General features: G+C 46.2%; 2 protein-coding genes across 3 annotated transcripts; one reads left to right on the forward strand and one right to left on the reverse strand.

Annotated features, from left to right (window-relative positions):
- Positions 1-4,577: 4,577 nt before the first annotated feature.
- Positions 4,578-8,426, forward strand: LOC311098847 (zona pellucida sperm-binding protein 3-like; the record flags this gene model as incomplete). The annotated part of the gene is made up of 7 exons (XM_084139415.1): positions 4,578-4,817; positions 7,290-7,408; positions 7,494-7,597; positions 7,667-7,844; positions 7,929-8,132; positions 8,209-8,300; positions 8,374-8,426. The coding sequence occupies 7 exons, from the start codon at positions 4,578-4,580 to the stop codon at positions 8,424-8,426; spliced, it is 990 nt and encodes a 329-aa protein (XP_083995541.1).
- A 9,847-nt stretch (positions 8,427-18,273) lies between these two features.
- On the reverse strand, positions 18,274-26,372 carry LOC311098765 (midnolin-like). 2 transcript variants are annotated; one of them, XM_084139329.1, is made up of 6 exons: positions 25,250-26,372; positions 24,810-24,900; positions 23,583-23,645; positions 22,381-22,719; positions 21,691-22,117; positions 18,274-19,060 (listed from the first exon to the last, which is right to left on the reverse strand). In XM_084139329.1, exons 1-6 carry the CDS (start codon positions 25,471-25,473, stop codon positions 18,774-18,776), a joined length of 1,431 nt encoding a protein of 476 aa, XP_083995455.1. In that variant the 5' UTR covers positions 25,474-26,372; the 3' UTR covers positions 18,274-18,773. The 2 variants fall into 2 exon arrangements, with proteins under 2 accessions (XP_083995455.1, XP_083995454.1); XM_084139328.1 differs by having other exon boundaries at positions 18,274-19,063; positions 25,250-26,369.
- Between the last annotated feature and the right edge of the window lie 272 nt (positions 26,373-26,644).

Here is a 26,644-nt window from a genome sequence, read left to right on the forward strand (position 1 = left end):
ATTTATATATTTTTTCACCTTTATTTAACCAGGTAAGCCAGTTGAGAACAAGTTCTCATTTACAACTGCGACCTGGCCAAGATAAAGCAAAACAGTGCGATGAAAACAACAACACAGAGTTACATATGGGGTAAACAAAACATAAAGTCAAAAATACAACAGAAAATATATATACAGTGTGTGCGAATGTAGTAAATTATGGAGGTAAGGCAATAAATAGGCATAGTGCAAAAGAGTTACAATTTCGTATTAACACTGGAATGATAGATGTGCAAAAGATGATGTGCAAATAGAGATACTGGGGTGCGAATTAGCAAAATAAATAACAATATGGGGATGAGGTAGTTGGGTGGGCTAATTTCAGAATGGCTGTGTACAGGTGCAGTGATCGGTAAGCTGCTCTGACAACTGATGCTTAAAGTTAGTGAGGGAGCTAAGAGTCTCCAGCTTCAGAGATTTTTGCAGTTCGTTCCAGTCATTGGCAGCAGAGAACTGGAAGGAATGGCGGCCAAAGGAGGTGTTGGCTTTGGGGATGACCAATGAGATATACCTGCTGGAGCGTATCCTACGGGTGGGTGTTGCTATGGTGACCAATGAGCTAAAATAAGGCAGGGATTTGCCTAGAAGTGATTTATAGATGACCTGGAGCCAGTGGGTTTGGCGACGAATATGTAGTGAGGGCCAGCCAACGAGAGAGTACAGGTCACAATGGTGGGTAGTATATGGGGCTTTGGTGACAAAGCAGATGGCACTGTGATAGACTATGTAGTATCTGAGGTTTTCATATTGTTGGTTAGATGAACTTTACTCTGCTTTGCTGAAACATCTGGAAAGTGTTACTATAGGGCCCCCCTAAAACAGTGGAGATTTGGATATGTGGAGGCCAGGGATTGGTCTATTCAAATCACGCCATCTTATGTTACATAAAGCATAGAATATATATACCATGTTTTAACAAAAGGACAAGGAGAGCGATCATATTTGGGATTGGTTTCGTTGCTCTCCAGATTCTGCAGAGTCTGTAAATTGATGCTGAAATCTTTTATATAATAAACCTTTGTAATCAAAGTACAGTGTCAGCGGATTTCTTATCAACACATCATCGCAGCATCGTTGTTCGGACACCACAACTACATCCAATTTGCTTAGTAGAGTGTTGGAGGCTAGGATCGGTAGGATAGTCCGTTTTACGAGGGCATGTTTGGCAGCATGAGTGAAGGAGGCTTTGTTGCGAAATAGGAAGCCGTTCCTAGATCTAACTTTGGATTGGAGATGCTTAATGTGAGTCTGGAAGGAGAGTTTACAGTCTAAACCAGACACCTAGGTATTTGTAGTTGTCCACATACTCTAAGTCAGACCCACCGAGAGTAGTGATTCTAGTCGGAGGGGGCGGGTGCAAGCAGCATTTTGGTTGAAGAGCATGCATTTAGTTTTACTAGTGTTTAAGAGCAGTTGGATGCTACGGAAGGAGTGTTGTATGGCGTTGAAGCTCGTTTGGAGGTTTGTTAACACAGTGTCCAATGAAGGGCCAGATGTATACAAAATGGTGTCGTCCGCATAGAGGTGGATCCGAGCGTCACCAGCAGCAAGAGCGACATCATTGATATACACAGAGAATAGAATCGGCCCGAGAATTGAACCCTGTGGCACCACCATAGAGACGGCCAGAGGTCCAGACAACAGGCCCTCCGATTTGACACATTGAACTCTATCTGAGAAGTAGTTGGTGAACCAGGCGAGGCAGTCATTAGAGAAACCAAGGCTATTTAGTCTGCCAATAAGAATCCGGTGGTTGACAGAGTCGAAAGCCTTGGCCAGGTCGATGAAGATGGCTGCGCAGTACTGTCTTTTATCGATCACGGTTATAATATCGTATAGGACCTTGAGCGTGGCTGAGGTGAACCCATGACCAGCTCGGAAACCGGATTGCATAGCGGAGAAGGTACGGTGGGATTCGAAATGGTCGGTGATCTGTTTGTTAACTTGGCATTCAAATACTTTCGAAAGGCAGGGCAGGATGGATATAGGTCTGTAACAGTTTGGATCTAGAGTGTCACCCCTTTTGAAGATGGGGATGACCGTGGCAGCTTTCCAATCTCTGGGGATCTCAGACGTTACGAAAGAGAGGTTGAACAGGCTAGTAATAGGGGTAGCGACAATTTCGACGGCTAATTTTAGAAAGAAAGGGTCCAGATTGTCTAGCCTAGCTGATTTGTAGGGGTCCATATTTTTCACCTCTTTCAGAACATAAGCTTTCTGAATTTGTGTGAAGGAGAAGCGGGGGGGGGGCATGGGCAAGTTGCAGCGGAGGGTGCAGAGCTGGTGGCCGGGGTAGTGGTAGCCAGGTGGAAAGCATGGCCAGCCGTAGCAAAATGCTTGTTGAAATTCTCAATTATTGTAGATTTATCGGTGGTGACAGTGTTTCCTAGCCTCAGTGCAGTGGGCAGTTGGGAGGAGGTGCTCTTATTTTCCATGGACTTCACAGTGTCCCAAAACTACAGGAAATGATGTATATATATATACATATAAATACACACACACACTTTTTATTACCCTACCAACTAACCCTATACTCATTAAAACCCATCACTTTATTCCACTACGTTCATCCTGTCTGATCCTACCCCAGGCCAACGGCCTGAGAGTACACATAACACACGCTGTAACTCTTCTGAAGTCAAATCTCTGCTACTGCCACCACAACATCTATTTTCTGTGATTTACGTTCCAGTTCTGCAGTACAGTTGATAACCATTGCTATGAACACTAAAAAGCCAACCTTACTCAAGCATATATTCTCGCCCCTGGTGCAACACAAGGCGTGTGGTTAAATTACAATCAACTTCATTATTGTGAGCACCTGTGTGATCCTATAGCAATATAATATATAGAGCTCACATTATTACAGAAAAGTCTTCTTCTTCCTCCATGATATAATGGTGGTCCGCAAACAGATGTTAAAGGTGCATGCCGCCACCTACTGTGCTGGAGTTTGTGGTCAATCACGGTTTACAACAATAGCTCCACATTTCTAAGTCCTCCTACCTAACTCAGTATAACAACACATGCTCCACCGTTTCATCGACCATACATTCCAGACACAAACCATTGCCAACCAGATGTGATGACGAGTTCAATGTACAATGTCCTAGGCGCAATTGAGCAAACACCACCTCATCCTTCCTAATCTGATATTTGGATATTGGTCCGCCAACCTTTCTTTGGAGGGCATATAAATGCCGGCCCTTGGGCTCAGAGTCCCATCTCTTCTGCCACACATACATCAAAATGGCTCTGATCTTACATTTGGCCTCACCTCTACCCATTGGAACATTAATATCAATTATATCTCGTTTTAAAGCTCTTTTGGCTAACTGGTCTACAATTTCATTCCCTTCCATAACCAAATAGGCTGGGACCCAGTAGAACCACAACACTGCACACTGTCTCTCAATTCTCCATAATAATATTAATACCTCCAATAGTATATCACTCCTATTAGATTAGCCAGATGATAAACTATTCAATACAGACAGGGAATCTGAACATACTATAATTCTGACATGTTGTACGTCCTCCACCCACTGGAGGGCAACTGCTATCGCCAACAGTTCAGCTGTTAGTCTTCTACATATCTGCACATCAAATTCAGGAACGTAAACGCCTGCTAGCTGTGCGCCCACTATCTGAGTCCTTGGATCCATCTGTGAAAATGCATAAAAACTTCTACCAATTTTATTGTCAACCAGTTTCTGACCAATCTTTCTTTTTCTCTACCAAGGTTAGATCAACAACAGGATCTGGGAGTAACATCCACTATAGAAATGCATGACTGTTCTACATAACACATTTCTATCAACGCTCTCTAAAGTTGAGGCCTCCTCAATAAAGCTCCAGGTGTACGTGATTTTGCCTGCACAAAGGCAACCAATGGTACGTAAATGACAATCAACTTCACATTCCTCAGCACCTGTATAATTAATCAGGTCTGGACAATAATCAAGCTGATTGCTGAAGGGGTGGGGTCTATGTCAGACATTGTGGCTATAAAATGGTTTGACAGACTCTGTGAACGTATTGACAAGAATAACTAATATCTAATTGCAGTGATGGGGTTCAGGCAAGTGTCTGCAGTGCTTCTTTTGGTCATGGCTTTTGGCTGTGTTGTTAGTGATGCTTGGGACTCCAGATGGTTTTATCCGAGATCGGGGTTTCTGCATGACGATCAAGTCCCAGCCCAGTTTGACTCTCAGAAGCCAGTGCAGGAAGAGCCTGTGGGAGAAGACCCTGTTGAGCCTGTGGGAGAAGACCCTGTTGAGCCTGTGGGAGAAGACCCTAGTGAGCCAGTGGGACAAGACCCTAGTGAGCCAGTGGGACAAGACCCTAGTGAGCCAGTGGGACAAGAACCTAGTGAGCCAGTGGGACAAGAACCTAGTGATCCTGTTGTCGAGCCAGTGGGACAGGAACCTAGCGGCGAGCCAGTGGGACAGGAACCTAGCCAGGATGAGGACCCTGAAGGCTTCCAGTCCAAGCAGACCTTTGAGAACCTTCTGACTTGGCGCTATCCTAAGGTTGAAATGCATGACCGCAAATCTACTGTGTTTGAGAGTCTAAAACAAGTGGCGGCCAACAGTGTGGTAGCTCGGTGTGGGGAGAGCGTGGTCCGTGTGGAGGTGAAGCAGGATCTTCTGGGGATTGGCCGGCTCATCCAGCCAGAGCGTATCACTTTAGGAGGCTGTGCTGCCACTAAGGAGGACTCTGAAACTCATGTGCTCACCTTTGAATCAGAGCTGCATGGCTGTGGCAGTGAGCTGACGGTATGTTACGTTGGTTAACTTCCTGAAGAATGGGACTCATTATTCTAGTCTGATACATGATTTGTGACTCTCTTCCTAGATGACGGAGGGCGTGCTGATCTACACCTTCACTCTTGTCTATGAGCCAAAACCTCTTGCTAACACTTCTATAGTGAAGCCCAGTGCAGCTATGGTTGATATTGAGTGCCACTACTTGAGGTAACTTGTTGCCTTTCTTCACTTTGACAACACCTATAATTCTGATGTTTGAGTAATGCCATATTCCATGTATGTTTCTAGGAAACACGATGTGAGCAACAATGCCCTGAAGTCTGGAGAGCCTGTGGGACAAGAACCTAGCAAGCCTGTGGGACAGGAACCTAGCCAGGTTGTTGTGGGCCTGGAACCTAGCAAGCCTGTTGGAGAGCCTGTAGGCCAGGAACCTAGCATGCCTGTAGGCCAGGGAACTAGCAAGCCTGTTGGCGTGACTGTGGGCCAGGAACCAAGCAAGCCTGTGGGCCAGGAGCCCAGCAAGCATGTTGGAGAGCCTGTGGGACAGGGACATAGCAAGCCTGTGGGCCAGGAACCTAGCAAGCCTGTTGGAGAGCCTGTGGGCCATGGACCTAGCGAGCCTGTGGGCCAGGAGCCTAGCAAGCCTGTTGGCGTGACTGTGTACCCAGAACCTAGTAAGCCTACAGGCCAGGTGCTGAGCAAGCCTGTTGGCGTGACTGTGGGCCCGGAACCTAGCGTGACTGTGGGCCAGGAGCCTAGCAAGCCTGTTGGCCAGTTGCTGAGCAAGCCTGTTGGCGTGACTGTGGGCCAGGAACCTAGCAAGCCTGTTGGAGAGCCTGTAGCACAGGAACCTAGCAAGCCTGTTGGCATGACTGTGGGCCCGGAACCTAGCGTGACTGTGGGCCAGGAGCCTAGCAAGCCTGTTGGCATGACTGTGGGCCCGGAACCTAGCAAGCCTGTAGGCCAGGGAACTAGCAAGCCTGTTGGCGTGACTGTGGGCCAGGAGCCTAGCAAGCCTGTTGGAGAGCCTGTAGCACAGGAACCTAGCAAGCCTGTTGGCGTGACTGTGGGCCTGGAACCTAGCAAGTCTGTAGGCCAGGGAACTAGCAAGCCTGTTGGCATGACTGTGGGCCCGGAACCTAGCGTGACTGTGGGCCAGGAGCCTAGCAAGCCTGTTGGAGAGCCTGTAGGCCAGGAACCTAGCAAGCCTGTAGGCCAGGGAACTAGCAAGCCTGTTGGAGAGCATGTGGGCCAGGAACCTAGCGTGCCTGTGGGCCAGGAGCCTAGCAAGCCTGTTGGCGTGACTGTGGGCCAGGAACCTAGCAAGCCTGTTGGAGAGCCTGTAGCACAGGAACCTAGCAAGCCTGTTGGCGTGACTGTAGGCCAGGAACCTGGTGTGACTGTGGGCCAGGAGCCTAGCAAGCCTGTAGGCCAGGGAACTAGCAAGCCTGCTGGCGTGACTGTGGGCCAGGAACCTGGCGTGACTGTGGGCCAGGAGCCTAGCAAGCCTGTTGGTGTGACTGTGGGCCTGGAACCTAGCAAGCCTGTAGGCCAGGGAACTAGCAAGCCTGTTGGCATGACTGTGGGCCAGGAACCTGGCGTGACTGTGGGCCAGGAGCCTAGCAAGCCTGTAGGCCAGGGAACTAGCAAGCCTGCTGGCGTGACTGTGGGCCAGGAACCTGGCGTGACTGTGGGCCAGGAGCCTAGCAAGCCTGTTGGTGTGACTGTGGGCCTGGAACCTAGCAAGCCTGTAGGCCAGGGAACTAGCAAGCCTGTTGGCATGACTGTGGGCCAGGAACCTAGCATGCCTGTGTGCCAGGAACCTAGCATGCCTGTGGGCCAGGAGCCTAGCAAGCCTGTTGGAGAGCCTGTGGGCCAGGAGCCTAGAAAGCCTGTTGGAGAGCCTGTGGGCCAGGAGCCTAGCAAGCCTGTTGGAGAGCCTGTTGGCCAGGAACCTAGAAAGCCTGTTGGAGAGCCTGTAGAACAGGAACCAAGCAAGCCTGTTGGCGTGCCTGTGGGACAGGAACCTAGCAAGCCTGTGGGCCAGGTACTTTGCAAGCCTGTGGGACAGGAACCTAACCAGGCTTTAGAGTTTGAGAGCTCCCAGTCCAAGCAGACCTCTGAGAACCCTTTGACTTGGAGATTTCCTTACGTTGAAAAGCCTGAGCGCAAGCCTACTGTATTTGAGGGGCTGAAGCAGGTGGCTGCTACCAGTGTGGCGGCTTGGTGTGGGGAGAGTGTGGTCCGTGTGGAGGTGAAGCAGGACCTGCTGGGCATTGGCCGGCTCATCCAGCCAGAGCGTATCACTCTAGGAGGCTGTGCTGCCACTGAGGAGGACGCTGACGCTCATGTGCTCACCTTTGAATCAGAGCTGCATGGCTGTGGCAGTGAGCTGACGGTATGTCACTTCTGCTGTTCAACTTCCTGAAGAATGGGAATCGTTATTCTTGTCTCAGACATAATTTGTGATCCTGTTCCTAGATGACGGAGGATGTGCTGATCTACACCTTCACTCTTGTCCATGAGCCAAAACCTCTTGCTAACACTTCTATAGTGAAGACCAGTGCAGCTATGGTTGATATTGAGTGCCACTACTTGAGGTAACTATTGTTGCCATTCTTCACTTTGACAACACCTATAATTCTGAGGTTTGAGTAATGCCATATTCCATGTTTTTTTTTCTAGGAATCACGATGTGAGCAGCAATGCCCTGAAGCCGACCTGGATCCCCTACACCTCCAACATGGTGGCGGAGGAGCTCCTCTACTTCTCCCTGAGGTTAATGACTGGTGGGTAAACCTGACTGGAAGCCTCTTCCTCTGTGTAAACCACCACTAACATGCTACTTGTCTTTCCAGCTGACTGGCAGTTTGAGAGGCCCTCCAACCATTACTATCTTGGTGACGTCATCAACATGGAAGCTTCGGTCATGCCCTACCACCACGTTCCCCTCCGTATCTTTGTGGACCGCTGTGTCGCCACCTTGGCGCCTGATGTCAACACTGTCCCTAGATACTCTTTCATTGAGGACCATGGGTGAGTTTAGTTGTCAGTTTGACACCTCTTATGTTACCATAAATGTGACCCCTGAAGCCTAACGTTGACCCTTGGTCTCCTCAGATGTCTGGTTGACGCCAAGCTGACCGGCTCCAGCTCCCAGTTCCTGTCCAGATCGAAGGATGACAAGATCCAGTTTCAGCTGGTGTCCTTCAGGTTCCAACCACAGAATTATTCCCAACAGCTCTACATAACATGTCATCTGAAAGCAACTGCAGCCTCTTCCCCCATTGATGCTGAGAACAAGGCCTGCTCCTTCACAGATGGGTATGTAAGCTGAGTTGTGGGAATATTACGTTTATGACATGCTGCTATATGAACTAACCTTCATATTTATCTGTAGGTGGAAGGCTGCAGATGGGGATGACGAGGTTTGTGGCTGCTGTGACTCCAGCTGTGCTGCGAGCAAGGCTAGAGATCTGGACAGTAATTCAGGTAAGTGTCAATCAAAGCCAGAGCTTTATCTTCATCACAGTTTTATCTTATCACTGTTCTCTACTCTCCTCAGATGGGCAGAAGGAAGGTGATGCTACCATGGGCCCTATCATAGTCCAAGAGTAATCTTGCTTTTTTAAACTTTTTTTGGGAGAATAAACATATTACATTAAAATGTTCACATCTGACTGGATTTATTTAGAATGTAATATTCAATGTCTGCTGGGGTTAATTCAGGAATGCAGTGATATCAACCATTCAATTAGGAAAATTATGTGTTCAGCTGATCACTATTCACAGGACATTGCCATGAGCTACATTTCTCAGGTATTCTTGACATTGCTACCATACTGAATTCTTACCCCAGGCCCCATCAATTTCCAGGAGTGATTTGTCAATATAGTAGATTTTTTGGGAAATAAACATTTGAAAGTGATTTTTGTTTCATTTGGATTCAAGTGAGGGCAAGATCCACCATTTTGGGTTTCACCAGTCCAATGTGTCAGATTAGGAAGGAGGCATTTTTAAATGTCTAAACGGGCCTTGGAACCATCACATCTGTAACAGAAGATCGGGGAGTACATGAGAATGAGTGTCGAACATCTGAACCCTCACATCTAATCACCAGTAACGAACCTGAACACAGGAACTGCCTTTACTATTCTGATGCTTGTCCATTTGACTTCCTGTATTTGTAAGATGGATGATTCAACAGCCCTCTTCTGTTTTTGCTTTTATAATGGCTGAAGTTCAATTTCCTCTTGACACTTGTGTAAGGAACTGCAACTGTCGCGGCCAACCTCATAGTTGCGCTGGTGGTGACCGCAACATCTCTTACACACCTTGGGTGTATTCATTCTGTTGCAGAATGCTTAAGTCCATCCCATTTAAGAAACATTCAGCAAATAGTGTTTACAAAAATTTAAGTCCCTCCCATTATCTGAATTTGTCCAATAAATACTTTAGTTTCAGAACGTTTGGCAGCTGTTTAGATGAATGACTACACCCTCTTGTATCAAGCGTCTCTGTAAGCGTGTTAACTTTTAGGATAATTTGTCTTGGATCTCAATTTTACATGGACGGAGGGACCTGATCCTAGATCTTCACACCACACTGGGTGGGACCTACCGGATTTGTCCAATAGAAACTAGCTTTTCGTTGACCAAGGGCTTGCGTTCAGTACAACAACGTACTGCAAAGTTCAATTAAACAGTGCTGTTCTGAACGACCAGTTAACTGGGAGGGGTTGTGGGTTAGGGAACACTCTGCTGCTCTTTAAATACATTACTAATTTAAGTTACACCCACCAAACTGAGCAAACGTACCTCAGTCTGTTCATGAACATTGAACGTTTGTGAAACTTGTCCTTCAGTACAAACGTTTAATCGAACTGAACACACCCCAGCACTCACTCTGGATACATACAGGCGTTGAGCTTAGTTGGGATAAGAGGCCTAGGGTTGGAGTATCCTATTATGTCAATCAAACAAATGGATGTCAGGACTATATGTAATGGAACAAATGAGGCAAATTACTGACTTTTCAGAATTTATATTTTCTAATTTTAGAAAGAAAGGGTAATTTCTTTTTAACTTTAACTTTAACTCTTTTAAATTTTAGAAAGAAAGGGTCCAGATTGTCTAGCCTAGCTGATTTGTAGGGGTCCATATTTTTCACCTCTTTCAGAACATAAGCTGTCTGAATTTGTGTGAAAGAGAAGCGGGGGGGGCATGGGCAAGTTGCAGCGGAGGATGCAGAGCTGGTGGCCGGGGTAGTGGTAGCCAGGTGGAAAACATGGCCAGCCGTAGCAAAATGCTTGTTGAAATTCTCAATTATTGTAGATTTATCGGTGGTGACAGTGTTTCCTAGCCTCAGTGCAGTGGGCAGTTGGGAGGAGGTGCTCTTATTTTCCATGGACTTCAGTGTCCCAAAACTACAGGAAATGATGTATATATATATATATATATATATATATAAAAATACACACACACACACTTTTTATTACCCTACCAACTAACCCTATACTCATTAAAACCCATCACTTTATTCCACTACGTTCATCCTGTCTGATCCTACTCCAGGCCAACGACCTGAGAGGACAGGACACTATCACATAACACACACTGTAACTCTTCTGAAGTCAAATCTCTGCTACTGCCACCACAACATCTATTTTCTGTGATTTACGTTCCAGTTCTGCAGTACAGTTGATAACCATTGCTATGAACACTAAAAAGCCAACCTTACTCAAGCATATATTCTCGCCCCTGGTGCAACACAAGGCGTGTGGTTAAATTACAATCAACTTCATTATCGTGAGCACCTGTGTGATCCTATAGCAATATAATATATAGAGCTCACATTATTACAGAAAATAAAGTATTCTTCTTCCTCCATGATATAATGGTGGTCCGCAAACAGATGTTAAAGGTGCATGCCGCCAACTACTGTGCTGGAGTTTGTGGTCAATCACGGTTTACAACAATAGCTCCACATTTCTAAGTCCTCCTACCTAACTCAGTACTTCTGAGAAAATGAAAAAAGCCCTACTAACTTCTAATAGACCCTCCCCATTTCCAAAATCCCTTCCAACCCCCCCCCCCACCCCCCCAACCACATCCAACCTCAATGACCCTACACTTCAAACTTTCCCTCTCTTCAACATACTTACAACAATATAACAACACATGCTCCACCGTTTCATCGACCATACATTCCAGACACAAACCATTGCCAACCAGATGTGATGACGACTTCAATGTACAATGTCCTAGGCGCAATTGAGCAAACACCACCTCATCCTTCCTAATCTGACCTTTGGATATTGGTCCGCCAACCTTTATTTGGAGGGCATATAAATGCCGGCCCTCGGGCTCAGAGTCCCATCTCTTCTGCCACACATCCATCAAAATGGCTCAGATCTTACATTTGGCCTCACCTCTACCCAGTGGAACATTAATATCAATTATATCTCGTTTTAAAGCTCTTTTGGCTAACTGGTCTACAATTTCATTCCCTTCCACAACCAAATAGGCTGGGACCCAGTAGAACCTCAACACTGCACCCTGTCTCTCAATTCTCCATAATAATATTAATACCTCCAATAGTATATCACTCCTATTAGATTAGCCAGATGATAAACTATTCAATATAGACAGGGAATCTGAACATACTATAATTCTGACAGGTTGTACGTCCTCCACCCACTGGAGGGCAACTGCTATCGCCAACAGTTCAGCTGTTAGTCTTCTACATATCTGCACATCAAATTCAGGAACATAAACGCCTGCTAGCTGTGCGCCCACTATCTGAGTCCTTGGATCCATCTGTGAAAATGCATAAAAACTTCTACCAATGTTATTGTCAACCAGTTTCTGACCAATCTTTCTTTTTCTCTACCAAGGTTAGATCAACAACAGGATCTGGGAGTAACATCCACTATAGAAAAGTATGACTGTTCTACATAACACATTTCTATCAACGCTCTCTAAAGTTGAGGCCTCCTCAATAAAGCTTCAGGTGTACGTGATTTTGCCTGCACAAAGGCAACCAATGGTACGTAAATGACAATCAACTTCACATTCCTCAGCACCTGTATAATTAATCAGGTCTGGACAATAATCAAGCTGATTGCTGAAGGGGTGGGGTCTATGTCAGACATTGTGGCTATAAAATGGTTTGACAGACTCTGTGAACGTATTGACAAGAATAACTAATATCTAATTGCAGTGATGGGGTTCAGGCAGGTGTCTGCAGTGCTTCTTTTGGTCATGGCTTTTGGCTGTGTTGTTAGTGATGCTTGGGACTCCAGATGGTTTTATCCGAGATCGGGGTTTCTGCATGACGATCAAGTCCCAGCCCAGTTTGACTCTCAGAAGCCAGTGCAGGAAGAGCCTGTGGGAGAAGACCCTGTTGAGGCTGTTGTTGAGCCAGTGGGACAAGAACCTAGTGAGCCAGTGGGACAAGAACCTAGTGAGCCAGTGGGACAAGAACCTAGTGAGCCAGTGGGACAAGAACCTAGTGAGCCAGTGGGACAAGAACCTAGTGAGCCAGTGGGACAAGAACCTAGTGAGCCAGTGGGACAAGAACCGAGTGAGCCAGTGGGACAAGAACCTAGTGAGCCAGTGGGACAGGAACCTAATGAGCCAGTGGGACAGGAACCTAGTGAGCCAGTGGGACAGGAACCTAGTGAGCCAGTGGGACAGGAACCTAGCGGCGAGCCAGTGGGACAGGAACCTAGCGGCGAGCCAGTGGGACAGGAACCTAGCGGCGAGCCAGTGGGACAGGAACCTAGTGAGCCAGTGGGACAAGAACCTAGTGAGCCAGTGGGACAGGAACCTAGTGAGCCAGTGGGACAGGAACCTAGTGAGCCAGTGGGACAGGAACCTAGTGAGCCAGTGGGACAGGAACCTAGTGAGCCAGTGGGACAGGAACCTAGTGGCGAGCCAGTGGGACAGGAACCTAGTGGCGAGCCAGTGGGACAGGAACCTAGCGGCGAGCCAGTGGGACAGGAACCTAGCGGCGAGCCAGTGGGACAGGAACCTAGCGGCGAGCCAGTGGGACAGGAACCTAGCGGCGAGCCAGTGGGACAGGAACCTAGCCAGGATGAGGACCCTGAGAGCTTCCAGTCCATGCAGACCTTTGAGAACCCTCTGACTTGGCGCTATCCTAAGGTTGAAATGCATGACCGCAATTCTACTGTGTTTGAGAGTCTAAAACAAGTGGCGGCCAACAGTGTGGTAGCTCAGTGTGGTCCGTGTGGAGGTGAAGCAGGATCTTCTGGGGATTGGCCGGCTCATCCAGCCAGAGCGTATCACTTTAGGAGGCTGTGCTGCCACTGAGGAGGACTCTGAAACTCATGTGCTCACCTTTGAATCAGAACTGCATGGCTGTGGCAGTGAGCTGACGGTATGTTACGTTGGTTAACTTCCTGAAGAATGGGACTCATTATTCTAGTCTGATACATGATTTGTGACTCTCTTCCTAGATGACGGAGGGCGTGCTGATCTACACCTTCACTCTTGTCAATGAGCCAAAACCTCTTGCTAACACTTCTATAGTGAAGCCCAGTGCAGCTATGGTTGATATTGAGTGCCACTACTTGAGGTAACTTGTTGCCTTTCTTCACTTTGACAACACCTATAATTCTGAGGTTTGAGTAATGCCATATTCCATGTATGTTTCTAGGAAACACGATGTGAGCAACAATGCCCTGAAGTCTGGAGAGCCTGTGGGACAAGAACCTAGCAAGCCTGTGGGACAGGAACCTAGCCAGGTTGTTGTGGGCCTGGAACCTAGCAAGCCTGTGGGACAGGGACCTAGCAAGCCTGTTGGAGAGCCTGTGGGCCAGGAACCTAGCAAGCCTGTGGGCCAGGGACCTAGCAAGCCTGTTGGAGAGCCTGTAGGCCAGGGAACTAGCAAGCCTGTTGGAGAGCATGTGGGCCATGGACCTAGCGAGCCTGTGGGCCAGGAGCCTAGCAAGCCTGTTGGAGTGCCTGTAGGCCAGGAACCTAGCAAGCCTGTAGGCCAGGGAACTAGCAAGCCTGTTGGCGTGACTGTGGGCCAGGAACCTAGCCTGACTGTGGGCCAGGAGCCTAGCAAGCCTGTTGGAGAGCCTGTTGGCCAGGAGCCTAGCAAGCCTGTTGGAGAGCCTGTTGGCCAGGAACCTAGCAAGCCTGTAGGCCAGGTGCCGAGCAAGCCTGTTGGCGTGACTGTGAGCCCGGAACCTAGCAAGCCTGTTGGAGAGCCTGTGGGCCAGGTGCCGAGCAAGCCTGTTGGCGTGACTGTGCCCGGAACCTAGCAAGCCTGTTGGCGTGACTGTGGGCCAGGAGCCTAGCAAGCCTGTTGGGGAGCCTAGCAAGCCTGTTGGAGAGGCTGTGGGCCAGGAGCCTAGCAAGCCTATTGGAGAGCCTGTAGAACAGGAACATAGCAAGCCTGTAGGCCAGGGAATTAGCAAGCCTGTTGGAGAGCATGTGGGCCAGGAACCTAGCGTGACTGTGGGCCAGGAGCCTAGCAAGCCTGTTGGAGATTCTGTAGGCCAGGTGCCGAGCAAGCCTGTTGGCGTGACTGTGGGCCCGGAACCTGGCGTGACTGTGGGCCAGGAGCCTAGCAAGCCTGTTGGAGAGCCTGTTGGACAGGAACCTAGCAAGCCTGTTGGAGAGCATGTAGCACAGGAACCTAGCAAGCCTGTTGGTGTGACTGTGGGCCTGGAACCAAGCAAGCCTGTAGGCCAGGGAACTAGCAAGCCTGTTGGCGTGACTGTGGGCCAGGAACCTAGCGTGACTGTGTGCCAGGAACCTAGCGTGCCTGTGGGCCAGGAGCCTAGCAAGCCTATTGGAGAGCCTGTAGGCCAGGGAACTAGCAAGCCTGCTGGAGAGCATGTGGGCCAGGAACCTAGCAAGCCTGTAGGCCAAGTGCCGAGCAAGCCTGTTGGAGTGACTGTGGGCCAGGAGCCTAGCAAGCCTGTTGGAAAGCCTGTTGGAGAGCCTGTAGGCCAGGGAACTAGCAAGCCTGTTGGGCTGACTGTGGGCCAGGAACCTAGCGTGCCTGTGGGCCAGGAGCCTAGCAAGCCTGTTGGAGATTCTGTTGGCCAGGAACCTAGAAAGCCTGTAGGCCAGGTGCCAAGCAAGCCTGTTGGAGGGCCTGTAGAACAGGAACCAAGCAAGCCTGTTGGCGTGACTCTGGGCCCGGGAACTACAAGCCTGTTGGCGTGCCTGTGGGCCAGGAACCTAGCAAGCCTGTGGGCCAGGTACTTTGCAAGCCTGTGGGACAGGAACCTAACCAGGCTTTAGAGTTTGAGAGCTCCCAGTCCAAGCAGACCTCTGAGAACCCTTTAACTTGGAGATTTCCTTACGTTGAAAAGCCTGAGCGCAAGCCTACTGTATTTGAGCGGCTGAAGCAGGTGGCTGCTAACAGTGTGGCGGCTTGGTGTGGGGAGAGTGTGGTCCGTGTGGAGGTGAAGCAGGACCTGCTGGGCATTGGCCGGCTCATCCAGCCAGAGCGTATCACTCTAGGAGGCTGTGCTGCCACTGAGGAGGACGCTGACACTCATGTGCTCACCTTTGAATCAGAGCTGCATGGCTGTGGCAGTGAGCTGACGGTATGTCACTTCTGCTGTTCAACTTCCTGAAGAATGGGAATCGTTATTCTTGTCTCAGACATAATTTGTGATCCTGTTCCTAGATGACGGAGGATGTGCTGATCTACACCTTCACTCTTGTCCATGAGCCAAAACCTCTTGCTAACACTTCTATAGTGAAGACCAGTGCAGCTATGGTTGATATTGAGTGCCACTACTTGAGGTAACTATTGTTGCCATTCTTCACTTTGACAACACCTATAATTCTGAGGTTTGAGTAATGCCATATTCCATGTTTTTTTTTCTAGGAATCACGATGTGAGCAGCAATGCCCTGAAGCCGACCTGGATCCCCTACACCTCCAACATGGTGGCGGAGGAGCTCCTCTACTTCTCCCTGAGGTTAATGACTGGTGGGTAAACCTGACTGGAAGCCTCTTCCTCTGTGTAAACCACCACTAACATGCTACTTGTCTTTCCAGCTGACTGGCAGTTTGAGAGGCCCTCCAACCATTACTATCTTGGTGACGTCATCAACATGGAAGCTTCGGTCATGCCCTACCACCACGTTCCCCTCCGTATCTTTGTGGACCGCTGTGTCGCCACCTTGGCGCCTGATGTCAACACTGTCCCTAGATACTCTTTCATTGAGGACCATGGGTGAGTTTAGTTGTCAGTTTGACACCTCTTATGTTACCATAAATGTGACCCCTGAAGCCTAACGTTGACCCTTGGTCTCCTCAGATGTCTGGTTGACGCCAAGCTGACCGGCTCCAGCTCCCAGTTCCTGTCCAGATCGAAGGATGACAAGATCCAGTTTCAGCTGGTGTCCTTCAGGTTCCAACCACAGAATGATTCCCAACAGCTCTACATAACATGTCATCTGAAAGCAACTGCATTGATGCTGAGAACAAGGCCTGCTCCTTCACAGATGGGTATGTAAGCTGAGTTGTGGGAATATTACGTTTATGACATGCTGCTATATGAACTAACCTTCATATTTATCTGTAGGTGGAAGGCTGCAGATGGGGATGACGAGGTTTGTGGCTGCTGTGACTCCAGCTGTGCTGCGAGCAAGGCTAGAGATCTGGACAGTAATTCAGGTAAGTGTCAATCAAAGCCAGAGCTTTATCTTCATCACAGTTTTATCTTATCACTGTTCTCTACTCTCCTCAGATGGGCAGAAGGAAGGTGATGCTACCATGGGCCCTATCATAGTCCAAGAGTAATCTTGCTTTTTTAAACTTTTTTTGGGAGAATAAACATATTACATTAAAATGTTCACATCTGACTGGATTTATTTAGAATGTAATATTCAATGTCTGCTGGGGTTAATTCAGGAATGCAGTGATATCAACCATTCAATTAGGAAAATTATGTGTTCAGCTGATCACTATTCACAGGACATTGCCATGAGCTACATTTCTCAGGTATTCTTGACATTGCTACCATACTGAATTCTTACCCCAGGCCCCATCAATTTCCAGGAGTGATTTGTCAATATAGTAGATTTTTTGGGAAATAAACATTTGAAAGTGATTTTTGTTTCATTTGGATTCAAGTGAGGGCAAGATCCACCATTTTGGGTTTCACCAGTCCAATGTGTCAGATTAGGAAGGAGGCATTTTTAAATGTCTAAACGGGCCTTGGAACCATCACATCTGTAACAGAAGATCGGGGAGTACATGAGAATGAGTGTCGAACATCTGAACCCTCACATCTAATCACCAGTAACGAACCTGAACACAGGAACTGCCTTTACTATTCTGATGCTTGTCCATTTGACTTCCTGTATTTGTAAGATGGATGATTCAACAGCCCTCTTCTGTTTTTGCTTTTATAATGGCTGAAGTTCAATTTCCTCTTGACACTTGTGTAAGGAACTGCAACTGTCGCGGCCAACCTCATAGTTGCGCTGGTGGTGACCGCAACATCTCTTACACACCTTGGGTGTATTCATTCTGTTGCAGAATGCTTAAGTCCATCCCATTTAAGAAACATTCAGCAAATAGTGTTTACAAAAATTTAAGTCCCTCCCATTATCTGAATTTGTCCAATAAATACTTTAGTTTCAGAACGTTTGGCAGCTGTTTAGATGAATGACTACACCCTCTTGTATCAAGCGTCTCTGTAAGCGTGTTAACTTTTAGGATAATTTGTCTTGGATCTCAATTTTACATGGACGGAGGGACCTGATCCTAGATCTTCACACCACACTGGGTGGGACCTACCGGATTTGTCCAATAGAAACTAGCTTTTCGTTGACCAAGGGCTTGCGTTCAGTACAACAACGTACTGCAAAGTTCAATTAAACAGTGCTGTTCTGAACGACCAGTTAACTGGGAGAGGTTGTGGGTTAGGGAACACTCCGCTGCTCTTTAAATACATTACTAATTTAAGTTACACCCACCAAACTGAGCAAACGTACCTCAGTCTGTTCATGAACATTGAACGTTTGTGAAACTTGTCCTTCAGTACAAACGTTTAATCGAACTGAACACACCCCAGCACTCACTCTGGATACATACAGGCGTTGGGATAAGAGGCCTAGGGTTGGAGTATCCTATTATGTCAATCAAACAAATGGATGTCAGGACTATATGTAATGGAACAAATGAGGCAAATTACTGACTTTTCAGAATAATTTATATTTCCTAGAAAAAAGAAACTTTCCACTGCATTGACAAACGGAAAAGTATTGCTTCAGAAAAACTATTTGAAACAGTCTACATAATATCTACAAAGGTTAAGAAACACATGTCATCCATTGTATCCTTTACATGCATGCTGCTTAAGGCATCAATCAGAACATACTGTATACACAAAGACAAAAGTATAATTTCGCTCACTCTTGAGCGACCGCAAAACATTGCAAAAACAAAGCTGTCAAGAAAACTAATGTGCAGAAACGTGTCTTTATTTGATAACCTCAAACGCTACATAGTTCTGACAATGCTAACAACGACAGCAACTGAAGATGTGGTGAGTCAAATGAGAGTTTAAAATGGTAGACAAAGCTTAGTCCCTCTGAAAACATTAGTCACAGTCAGAAAGACAGTCCGGTTCCAACAGACTCCGGGAAAATAGACAAAGAATGATGACAGTAAAGAGGTGTCATATGATCTGCAGAAAGCTCAGTCAAGGGAGTATAAACTAAGTTGAAAAAAATGTATTTACCTAAGCAATTATATACACAATATACTACTGAAGTTTTGTTTGAATGTCCAGTTTCAAGAAAGCAGGACACAGTCGTCTTTTTGAAGAGTCCTTGTGCAGCCTGATCAAGTGAGTCCCAAAATGGACAGCTTATTTCTCCTATTCAGCCATTCAGAAAGACAGCCAATGACACAGGTCCAATTGGGAGCCAGAAACATATTGTCATCTCTCGCTCTCTTTCTACGCCATCACAAGGTCGGATGGCAGCTCCGGTTTCCATGGCAACTCCAGGTCATCCAGGGAAGAGCCCTCGCTGCTGGACAGGCTGCCGTTGCTATGGCGGCTGGTGTTGGCTTTGTCTCGTCCGGGCGACCAGGGCTGACGGTGGTGAGGAGGGTAGGGGTGTGAGGTGCGTGTGTACCTGCGAGCCCGCCTGCGCAGGCGTCTCTGGTGCATCAACATCTGAAGGCGCTCCAGTTTACAACGCAACGACTGGTTCTCCTCCTCGGACTGACTGGAACACAGGCCTGCTGAGAGAGGAGGAGAAGGGAGAGAGACAGGGAGGATGGAAGGGAATAGAGAAAAGAGGTGGGAGGAAGAAGACGGGAAGAGTCATGACCAGTGGAGGAAGAAGTACCCAATTGTCATACTTGAGTAAAAGGAAAGATACCTTTAATCGAAAATGACAAGTAAAAGTGAAAGTCGCACAGTAAAATACTAATTGAGTAAAAGTCTAAAAGTATTTGGTTTTAAATATACTTAAATATAACAAAAGTAATGTAATTGCTAAAATATACTTAAATATCAAAAGTAAAAGTATAAATCATTTCAAATTCCTTATATTAAGTAAACCAGACTGCACCATTTTTTATTTATTACTTTCTTTTTACGGATAGGCAGCGGCACACTCCAACACTAAGACAATCATTTATAAACGAAGCATGTGTTTTTAGTGAGTCTGCCAGATCAGAGGCAGTAGGGATGACCAGGGATGTTCTCTTGATAAGTGCAAGGTTTTGACAAATTTCCTGTCCTGCTAAGCATTCAAAATGTAACGAGTACTTTTGGGGTGTCAATGAAAATGTATGGAGTAAAAAGTGCATTATTTTCTTTAGGAATGTAGTGGAGTGAAAGTAAAAGTTGTCAAAAATTGAAATAGTAAAGAACAGATACCCCAAAAAACTACTTAAGTAGTACTTTAAAGTAGTTTTACTTAAGTACTTTACACCACTGGTCATGAGGAAGAATGTTATTGCAGGAATTCAGGAAGTATATACATATACACTACATGACCATAAGTATGTGGACACCTGCTCGTCAAACATCTCATTCCAAAATCATGGGCATTAATATGGAGATGGTCCCCCCTTTGCTGCTATAACAGCCTCCACTCTTCTGGGAAGGCTTTCCACTAGATGTTGGAACATTGCTGCGGGGACTTGCTTTCATTCAGCCACAAGAGCATTAGTGAGGTCGGGCACTTTTGTTAGGCGATTAGGCCTGGCTCGCAGTCGGTGTTCCAATTCATCCCAAAGGTGTTCGATGGGGTTGAGGTTAGGGCTCTGTGCAGGCCAGTCAAGTTCTTGCACACCGGTCTCGACAAACCATTTCTGTATGGACCTCGCTTTGTGCACGGGGGCATTGTCATGCTGAAACAGGAAAGGGCCTTCCCCAAACTGTTACCACAAAGTTGGAAGCACAGAATCATCTAGAATGTAATTGTATGCTGTAGCATTAAGATTTCCCTTCACTGGAACTAAGGGGCCTAGCCCGAACCATGAAAAACAGCCCCAGACCATTATTCCTCCTCCACCAAACTGGAGCAGTTTGGAACTCAGTTTTGAGTGTTGCCACCGAGGACAGATGATTTTTACGCACCATGCGCTTCAGCACTCGGCGGTCCCGTTCTGTGAGCTTGTGTGGCCTACCATTTCGCGGCTGAGCCGTTGTTGCTCCTAGATGTTTCCACTTCACAGTAACAGCACTTACAGTTGACCTGGGCAGCTCTAGCAGGGCAGAAATGTGACTGACTTGTTGGAAAGGTGGCATCCTATGACGGTGCTACGTTGAAAGTCACTGAGCTCTTCATTAAGGTCATTCTACTGCCAATATTTGTCTATGGAGATTGCATGGCGGTGTGCTCGATTTTATACACCTGTCAGCAACGGTGTGGCTGAAATAGCCGAATCCACTAATTTGAAGGGGTGTCCACATACTTTCGTATATATAGTGTACATTGTGCCATACTCATATAATCAGCCTAGCATTGTTCACTGAACACAGAATTCGACGGATGGAACCATGAACAACATTGAATGGATTCTAATTCTAAGAATGGAGCAGTGCCGTTTCCCTGACAACGTGACCAAGAGCTGCCACTGTCGCCAATGATTATGTGTTCATTAGTATGTTTCCGGTGCTAGGGTGAAAAGGTGCTAGTAAGATACAATAGTTCACACACTCAGGTTAAAAGGTTAAGGTCCTGTTGACTAAAAATGTAAATGTAAACGTGTGTGTGACGGAGTGTTCGTTCCTGTCACTAACTGACCCCTGAGGGCCATGCTCTCTCTGCCCCAAAACACTCACAAAACTACACACACACACACACACACACACACACAGACACACGATTTTCTAATTCATTGCAGACTGGGGAACAAATGAATGCATAGGCCGTGAGGTAACGGATATAAACAGCCCTAGTTCATTAATAGGGGGCACAGAAACCACTTCCTCCTTTCTAACAATACCCTCACAACCAGTGTTCTCTGCTGTACAGCTGCTACTTTCTGTACAGCTGCTACTTTCTAAACTTTCTAAAAACTGAGAAGGTTGGACTGGTTTCCAAACATGACGCTAGGGTTCCGGAATGCAGGAGCGAGAACTAAGTGACAGACCACTGACAGGGAATACTTCAAGGCTAAACATTCATTGAATGCACATACGGTACATACGTTTTCAATAAAGACAATAAAGAGAATCTCTATCTCATTAATTTGGTTCTTTAGTTGTGTTATGAAGAGTCGAATAAAGACAGCATGGTATAACAAAACCTAAAACATCCTTTGTCTCAGCATATTGTTGTACTTTGTTTTGCCTATAATCAGCTACACACAGCATTGACAGGTTTTGCTTATTCTGTGGGACCTCAACTCACCAGTAGGTTTACATGAGCGGCTCTGTTCCTGGCTGATGTGGTCTATAAGTGGTCCTGAGGTAGCAGTGCTGACGGGGTCAGGGGTGAGAGGTGAGGGCGGCGGGGAGGGCGAGGTTGGGGTACTCGGGGTGCTGCTGGCTGGGGTGATGGGAGGGCGGCAGAGGAGCTGGGAGAGGGACAGTGGAGCCCCCTGGTACTGGCGAGTGGCACTGAGAAGGTCGTTGAGGATCTGGAGGATTGTGTTGATGCCTTGCCTGGATGACCTGGCACTGGTACTGGTGCTGTCCTGGCCGGCTGGGGGCAGAGTGCCTGAAAAGGTCCCTGAGAAGACTCCTGGGGCATGGCTCACAAAGCTCTCTATGACAGCACCTGGTTCCCCGGCAGCTGGTTTCTTAGAGGTGGGAGTACCAGCCACACTGCAGTCACCCTGTGATAAAGACAGCGAAAGGGTTGTATATAAGATACTCCCTCTCTAGTCAAAAGCCTGTATAATGATAATAGCAGTAGACTACCTGTCATTTAATAATATTACAATAAATCTGCAACTACATTATATTGAAAAGTTATTCCCTGCCTTAGTAACAGGATGAGGCTTTGAAGTATTGAACTAACATTAGCATATGATAATACACACATAATATTCACATAATAATAATAATATTCATAATCTGTGCAAAATCTGAGTCTCACCTCTGGGTAGGTGGCAGCAGGGGTTGGGCTCTGGGGTCCAGGGCTGGAGCAGGTGGGGTTGGTGTAGCGGAGGGGGGCACTAGGTGAGGGAGAGGAGTAGGTGACGTGAGAGGTTGAGGAGGGGGTTTGAGGGGAGAGAGGGGTGTTGGAGGAGAGGTGGGCTGGGGGGGGGTAAGGGAACCTGGTGGACCTGCCTGTGCGCCGGGCGATGAGGTGCCTCTGCTGCTGTTGCTGCCCAGTGGCGCTCTGGGGGGTCAGTTGGAGCTGGACGAACATCATGTGATCACCGATCCTGAGGGCAAGGGTCAGGGGTGAACGGCCAGACAGGAAGTCACTGACCTGCAGACACAGAAAGGGAGGAATAGCTTGATTAATATATTTACAGCACTTATTAATTTACTGCTGCCTCTCTCCATTACAAGGGTCCTGAATGATCCAAGATATAATAAGCTTAAACAGACAAGTCATATTGATACCCTCTCACTAGTGTTATGGCCCCAGACATTCAGAGCTATTTACTGAGAACTAACTGCTTGCTATGGACACAGAGGCATTACAATTGAGGTTATTTGTTATTATCAGTCTGGTGTCTCCATTTAGCCCAGTCACGAAGCAGAACACTTCAATGACAAAGAGGCCATCAGGCCTAAAGACGGCAGGTCACGACACAACAGACAACAGTCTTGTTGAACCGCTCACCTCTCCACTGTAATATATGATGTGAGGGGAGCATTCGGGTACAAAATGGCTTCTGATATTTGGTGTAAATATAACCAATATACTGTATATAGCGGTGATTGTTTCATCTTGTGGTGGAGGCTAGGTCACTGCGCGCGCATGTGTGTGTGTGTGTGTGTGTGTGTGTATGTGTGTGCGTGTGCATGAGGCGCAGTCAGGGGCGGGGGCAGTCAGACTGTAGTGAGAACTACCATTTCTTAGAAAACTGTTCTTTGTTGAGTTGAGTCACTCCTTCCAAGCTCAACCACACACACACACACACATATGCAGACACACAACCACAAAAGCACAACCTTGCTGTTTCATGAAAATAACCCAGCCGTACTGAGCTGGTACGGATGAAGACAGAAAGAAAATGCCACTTATTTATTTACATAGGCCTTCAATCGCACCACATTGAGACAACAGTGTCACAGCCATCTTATCTTATGACACAGACGTCCAGTGAAAGATCAGAGACCTACCTGAGTTTCAGTTAAACTCTCCAAAGCCTGCATGATGGTCTGCTCTCTTCTGGATAGTTGGGACTAAGGAAGCAAAGAAAACAAAAATAGGCATATATTTATAGAGAGAGAGATAGAGAGATAGAGAGAGAAATAGAGAGATAGAGAGAATTTATATATATATATATATATATAGAGAGAGATAGAGATGATATATAGAGAGAGAGATAGAGAGAGAGATTGAGAGATAGAGAGAGATAGAGGGATAGAGAGATAGAGAGAGAGAGAGAGATAGAGAGAGATAGATAGATAGAGATTATATATAGAGAGAGATAGAGAGAGAGAGAGAGAGAGAGAGAGAGAGAGATAGAGATTATATATATAGAGAGAGATAGAGAGAGATAGAGAGATAGAGAGAGCGATATATAGAGATTATATATATAGAGAGAGATAGAGAGAGAGAGATAGATAGAGATTATCTATATAGAGAGAGAGATAGAGAGAGAGATAGAGAGATAGAGAGAGAGAGAGAGAGAGAGAGAGAGATAGAGATTATATATAGAGAGAGAGAAAGAGAGAGAGCTAGAGAGAGAGATAGATAGAGATTATATATATATATAGAGAGAGAGATAGATAGAGAGATAGAGAGAGATAGATAGATATTATATATATATATATATATATATATATATATAGAGAGAGAGAGATAGATAGAGATTATATATAGAGAGAGAGATAGAGAGAGAGATAGATAGAGATTATATATAGAGAGAGATAGAGAGATAGAGATAGATAGAGATTATATATATAGAGAGATAGAGAGAGATAGAGATAGATAGAGATTATATATATATAGAGAGAAAGATAGAGAGCGAGAGAGAGAGAGAGAGAGAGAGAGAGAGAGAGAGAGAGAGAGAGAGAGAGAGAGAGAGAGAGAGAGAGAGAGAGAGAGAGAGAGATTCTAACCGCTAACAACATGGAATAAATGTATTGATTAAGATCACATATGATAGATCAATGCCGATAGAAGCTGGCAAGTACATCCCCAGACAGACACATGGTTCTGTTGTAAAAGTGGTTCAGGGAGAACTGCCAGAGCACCAGTAGTAATATCACCTGTGCTATAAGGATCCAGACCACTTGGCTGAAGTTTATACATTATAAATAACATTACGGACATATTTCCTTTACTCAATACCTGGTGTTAACATTGTTTACCATTTGTGGACTGTACAATATATGACTTACTGATAACAAGCCTGCTTCAATAGTTGGGACCAGTGTCAGTTTACTCCCATCAACTATGCCCAGGTCATGGAGTGTCCCTGTACTCAACCGCCTGTGGGCACATAAGAGGACATGATCATTACTACATGTATACACATGAGAGATTAAAATTATATTTGACAAAGAACACCTGCACTTAAATGCATCTCATTTATGATTTAGGCCTGTTTGACAATGAAGTTATAGGCTCATGCAGAACCAGAAATAAAATACATTACATGATATTGCATCCAATATGTATTACAAAAGCCTACATCAGAACTGTTATTTGGTCCCCAAGAAATCATACGCAATGTACTGAATCAACGTTGATTCAACGTCTTTTCAATGAAATTACGTTGAACCAACGTGGAATAGACGTTGAAATGGACGTATGTGCCCAGTGGGGTTAGGCTACTCACGTTTCCTTATGCAGCAAGACGAATCTTTCTTTCGGTACTCTGAGCTTTTGGGAAAGTCGTCTCCTCAGCACCTCCACGGTCTCTCCCTGATGGACAGAGAGCTCGAAGCGGCTGCCTGTGGTCGAGCTGATGGACAAGCGCATGAATGGTTCAGTAGGTCCAGTAACGCAGACTGGAGCCGCACAAGGAATGAAGCTACGTGTGCGGAGTTGATGATGGTCCATTCGCTGAGCTGCGCTTTATTTTGCACTTTATTTGGGTCGGAGTATCAGAGAGTCGCTAGTGTCCTCTTGTCTAAATGTAGGCTATTTGGAACTGACCGCACAACTCCGATACTCTTCTGCCGTTTTCCAGAAGACGAAATATAAATAATTATTTGTCTTTATTGATCAATGGAGCCAAGTACAGTAGCCTATGAGTTGAACTGTGTGTTCCAAATATGTAACTGAGTGATAACTGAAGATAGATAATCACAATAGACTGCCCTATAGTGCCTATTCTTGGCTATCCCGTCTTCCTCAGACTCAAACCTACACATTGAACTGTACAATGCGTAAAAGCATCTCTATTTGATGACTGTTAAATCCTCCCACTGTCCCTACTAGCCAATCAATTGTGAGTGCCTAGTGTTGGACTAAATGGTCCTATCAGCTCTACTTGCTACCCACGTGTAGACAGGACTCGCTCTCGTTCTTGTAGCCTACCCCCAAGCACTGTGCCATTCATAAAGGTGGTGATGTAATCGGAAAAGCAACAATGTTGCCTGTTTAAAAATTTTTTTTCACATATACAAACTATCATTTATACTGACAAAAGAAGATATGACCTCCGTGCTGGCACACTGATTTTATTTGAGAATGAGCTCATTTAGAATGCTGTAACTCTGATATGTAATGTAGGAGATTTGCTCACACATTTCTGTTTATGCTTTGTCTATCCACATTATGACTATAATAGAATGCGCATGCACTAAGCTAAGGTCCAAGCATTTCACATATCAGGAATTTAATAAGCAAATTAATCATAATAGGGCGGCAGGTAGCTTAGTGGGTAAGAGCGTTGTGCCAGTAACCGAAAGGTCGCTGGTTCTAATCCCCGAGCCGACTAGGTGAAAAATCTGTCGATGTGCCCTTAAGCAAGGCACTTAACCCTAATTGCTCCTGTAAGTCGCTCTGGATAAGAGCGTCTGCTAAATGACTAAAATGTAAATTTAATAATCAGTGACCCTATTCTATAATTTTCTGTTCTATTGTATTCGACAGTATATTCAAATCGTTATTTTAAGTTATTGTATCCTGTACTGTCCACAGCATCAGGTCTTTCTCTGCTCCTCTGCTTAGTATTCTAGTCCAGTCTCCTCATTGATAAAGAACAGCGTGCTGTCACCTGTCACAT

Source organism: Coregonus lavaretus (assembly GCF_964263955.1).
Source record: "Coregonus lavaretus genome assembly, chromosome: 23".
NCBI lineage: Eukaryota > Metazoa > Chordata > Actinopteri > Salmoniformes > Salmonidae > Coregonus > Coregonus lavaretus.

What these genes read in the sequence shown, in the direction of transcription:
- LOC311098765 (XM_084139328.1), bottom strand. Translation starts at nt 25,473, where the DNA reads ATGGACCATCATCAACTCCGCACACGTAGCTTCATTCCTTGTGCGGCT. An exon ending in GTCTTGCTGCATAAGGAAAC is followed by an intron (nt 24,901 to 25,249) that starts GTGAGTAGCCTA and finishes ATGTGCCCACAG; the next exon opens with GCGGTTGAGTACAGGGACAC. An exon ending in CCGCTCATGTAAACCTACTG is followed by an intron (nt 19,064 to 21,690) that starts GTGAGTTGAGGT and finishes CTCCTCTCTCAG; the next exon opens with CAGGCCTGTGTTCCAGTCAG.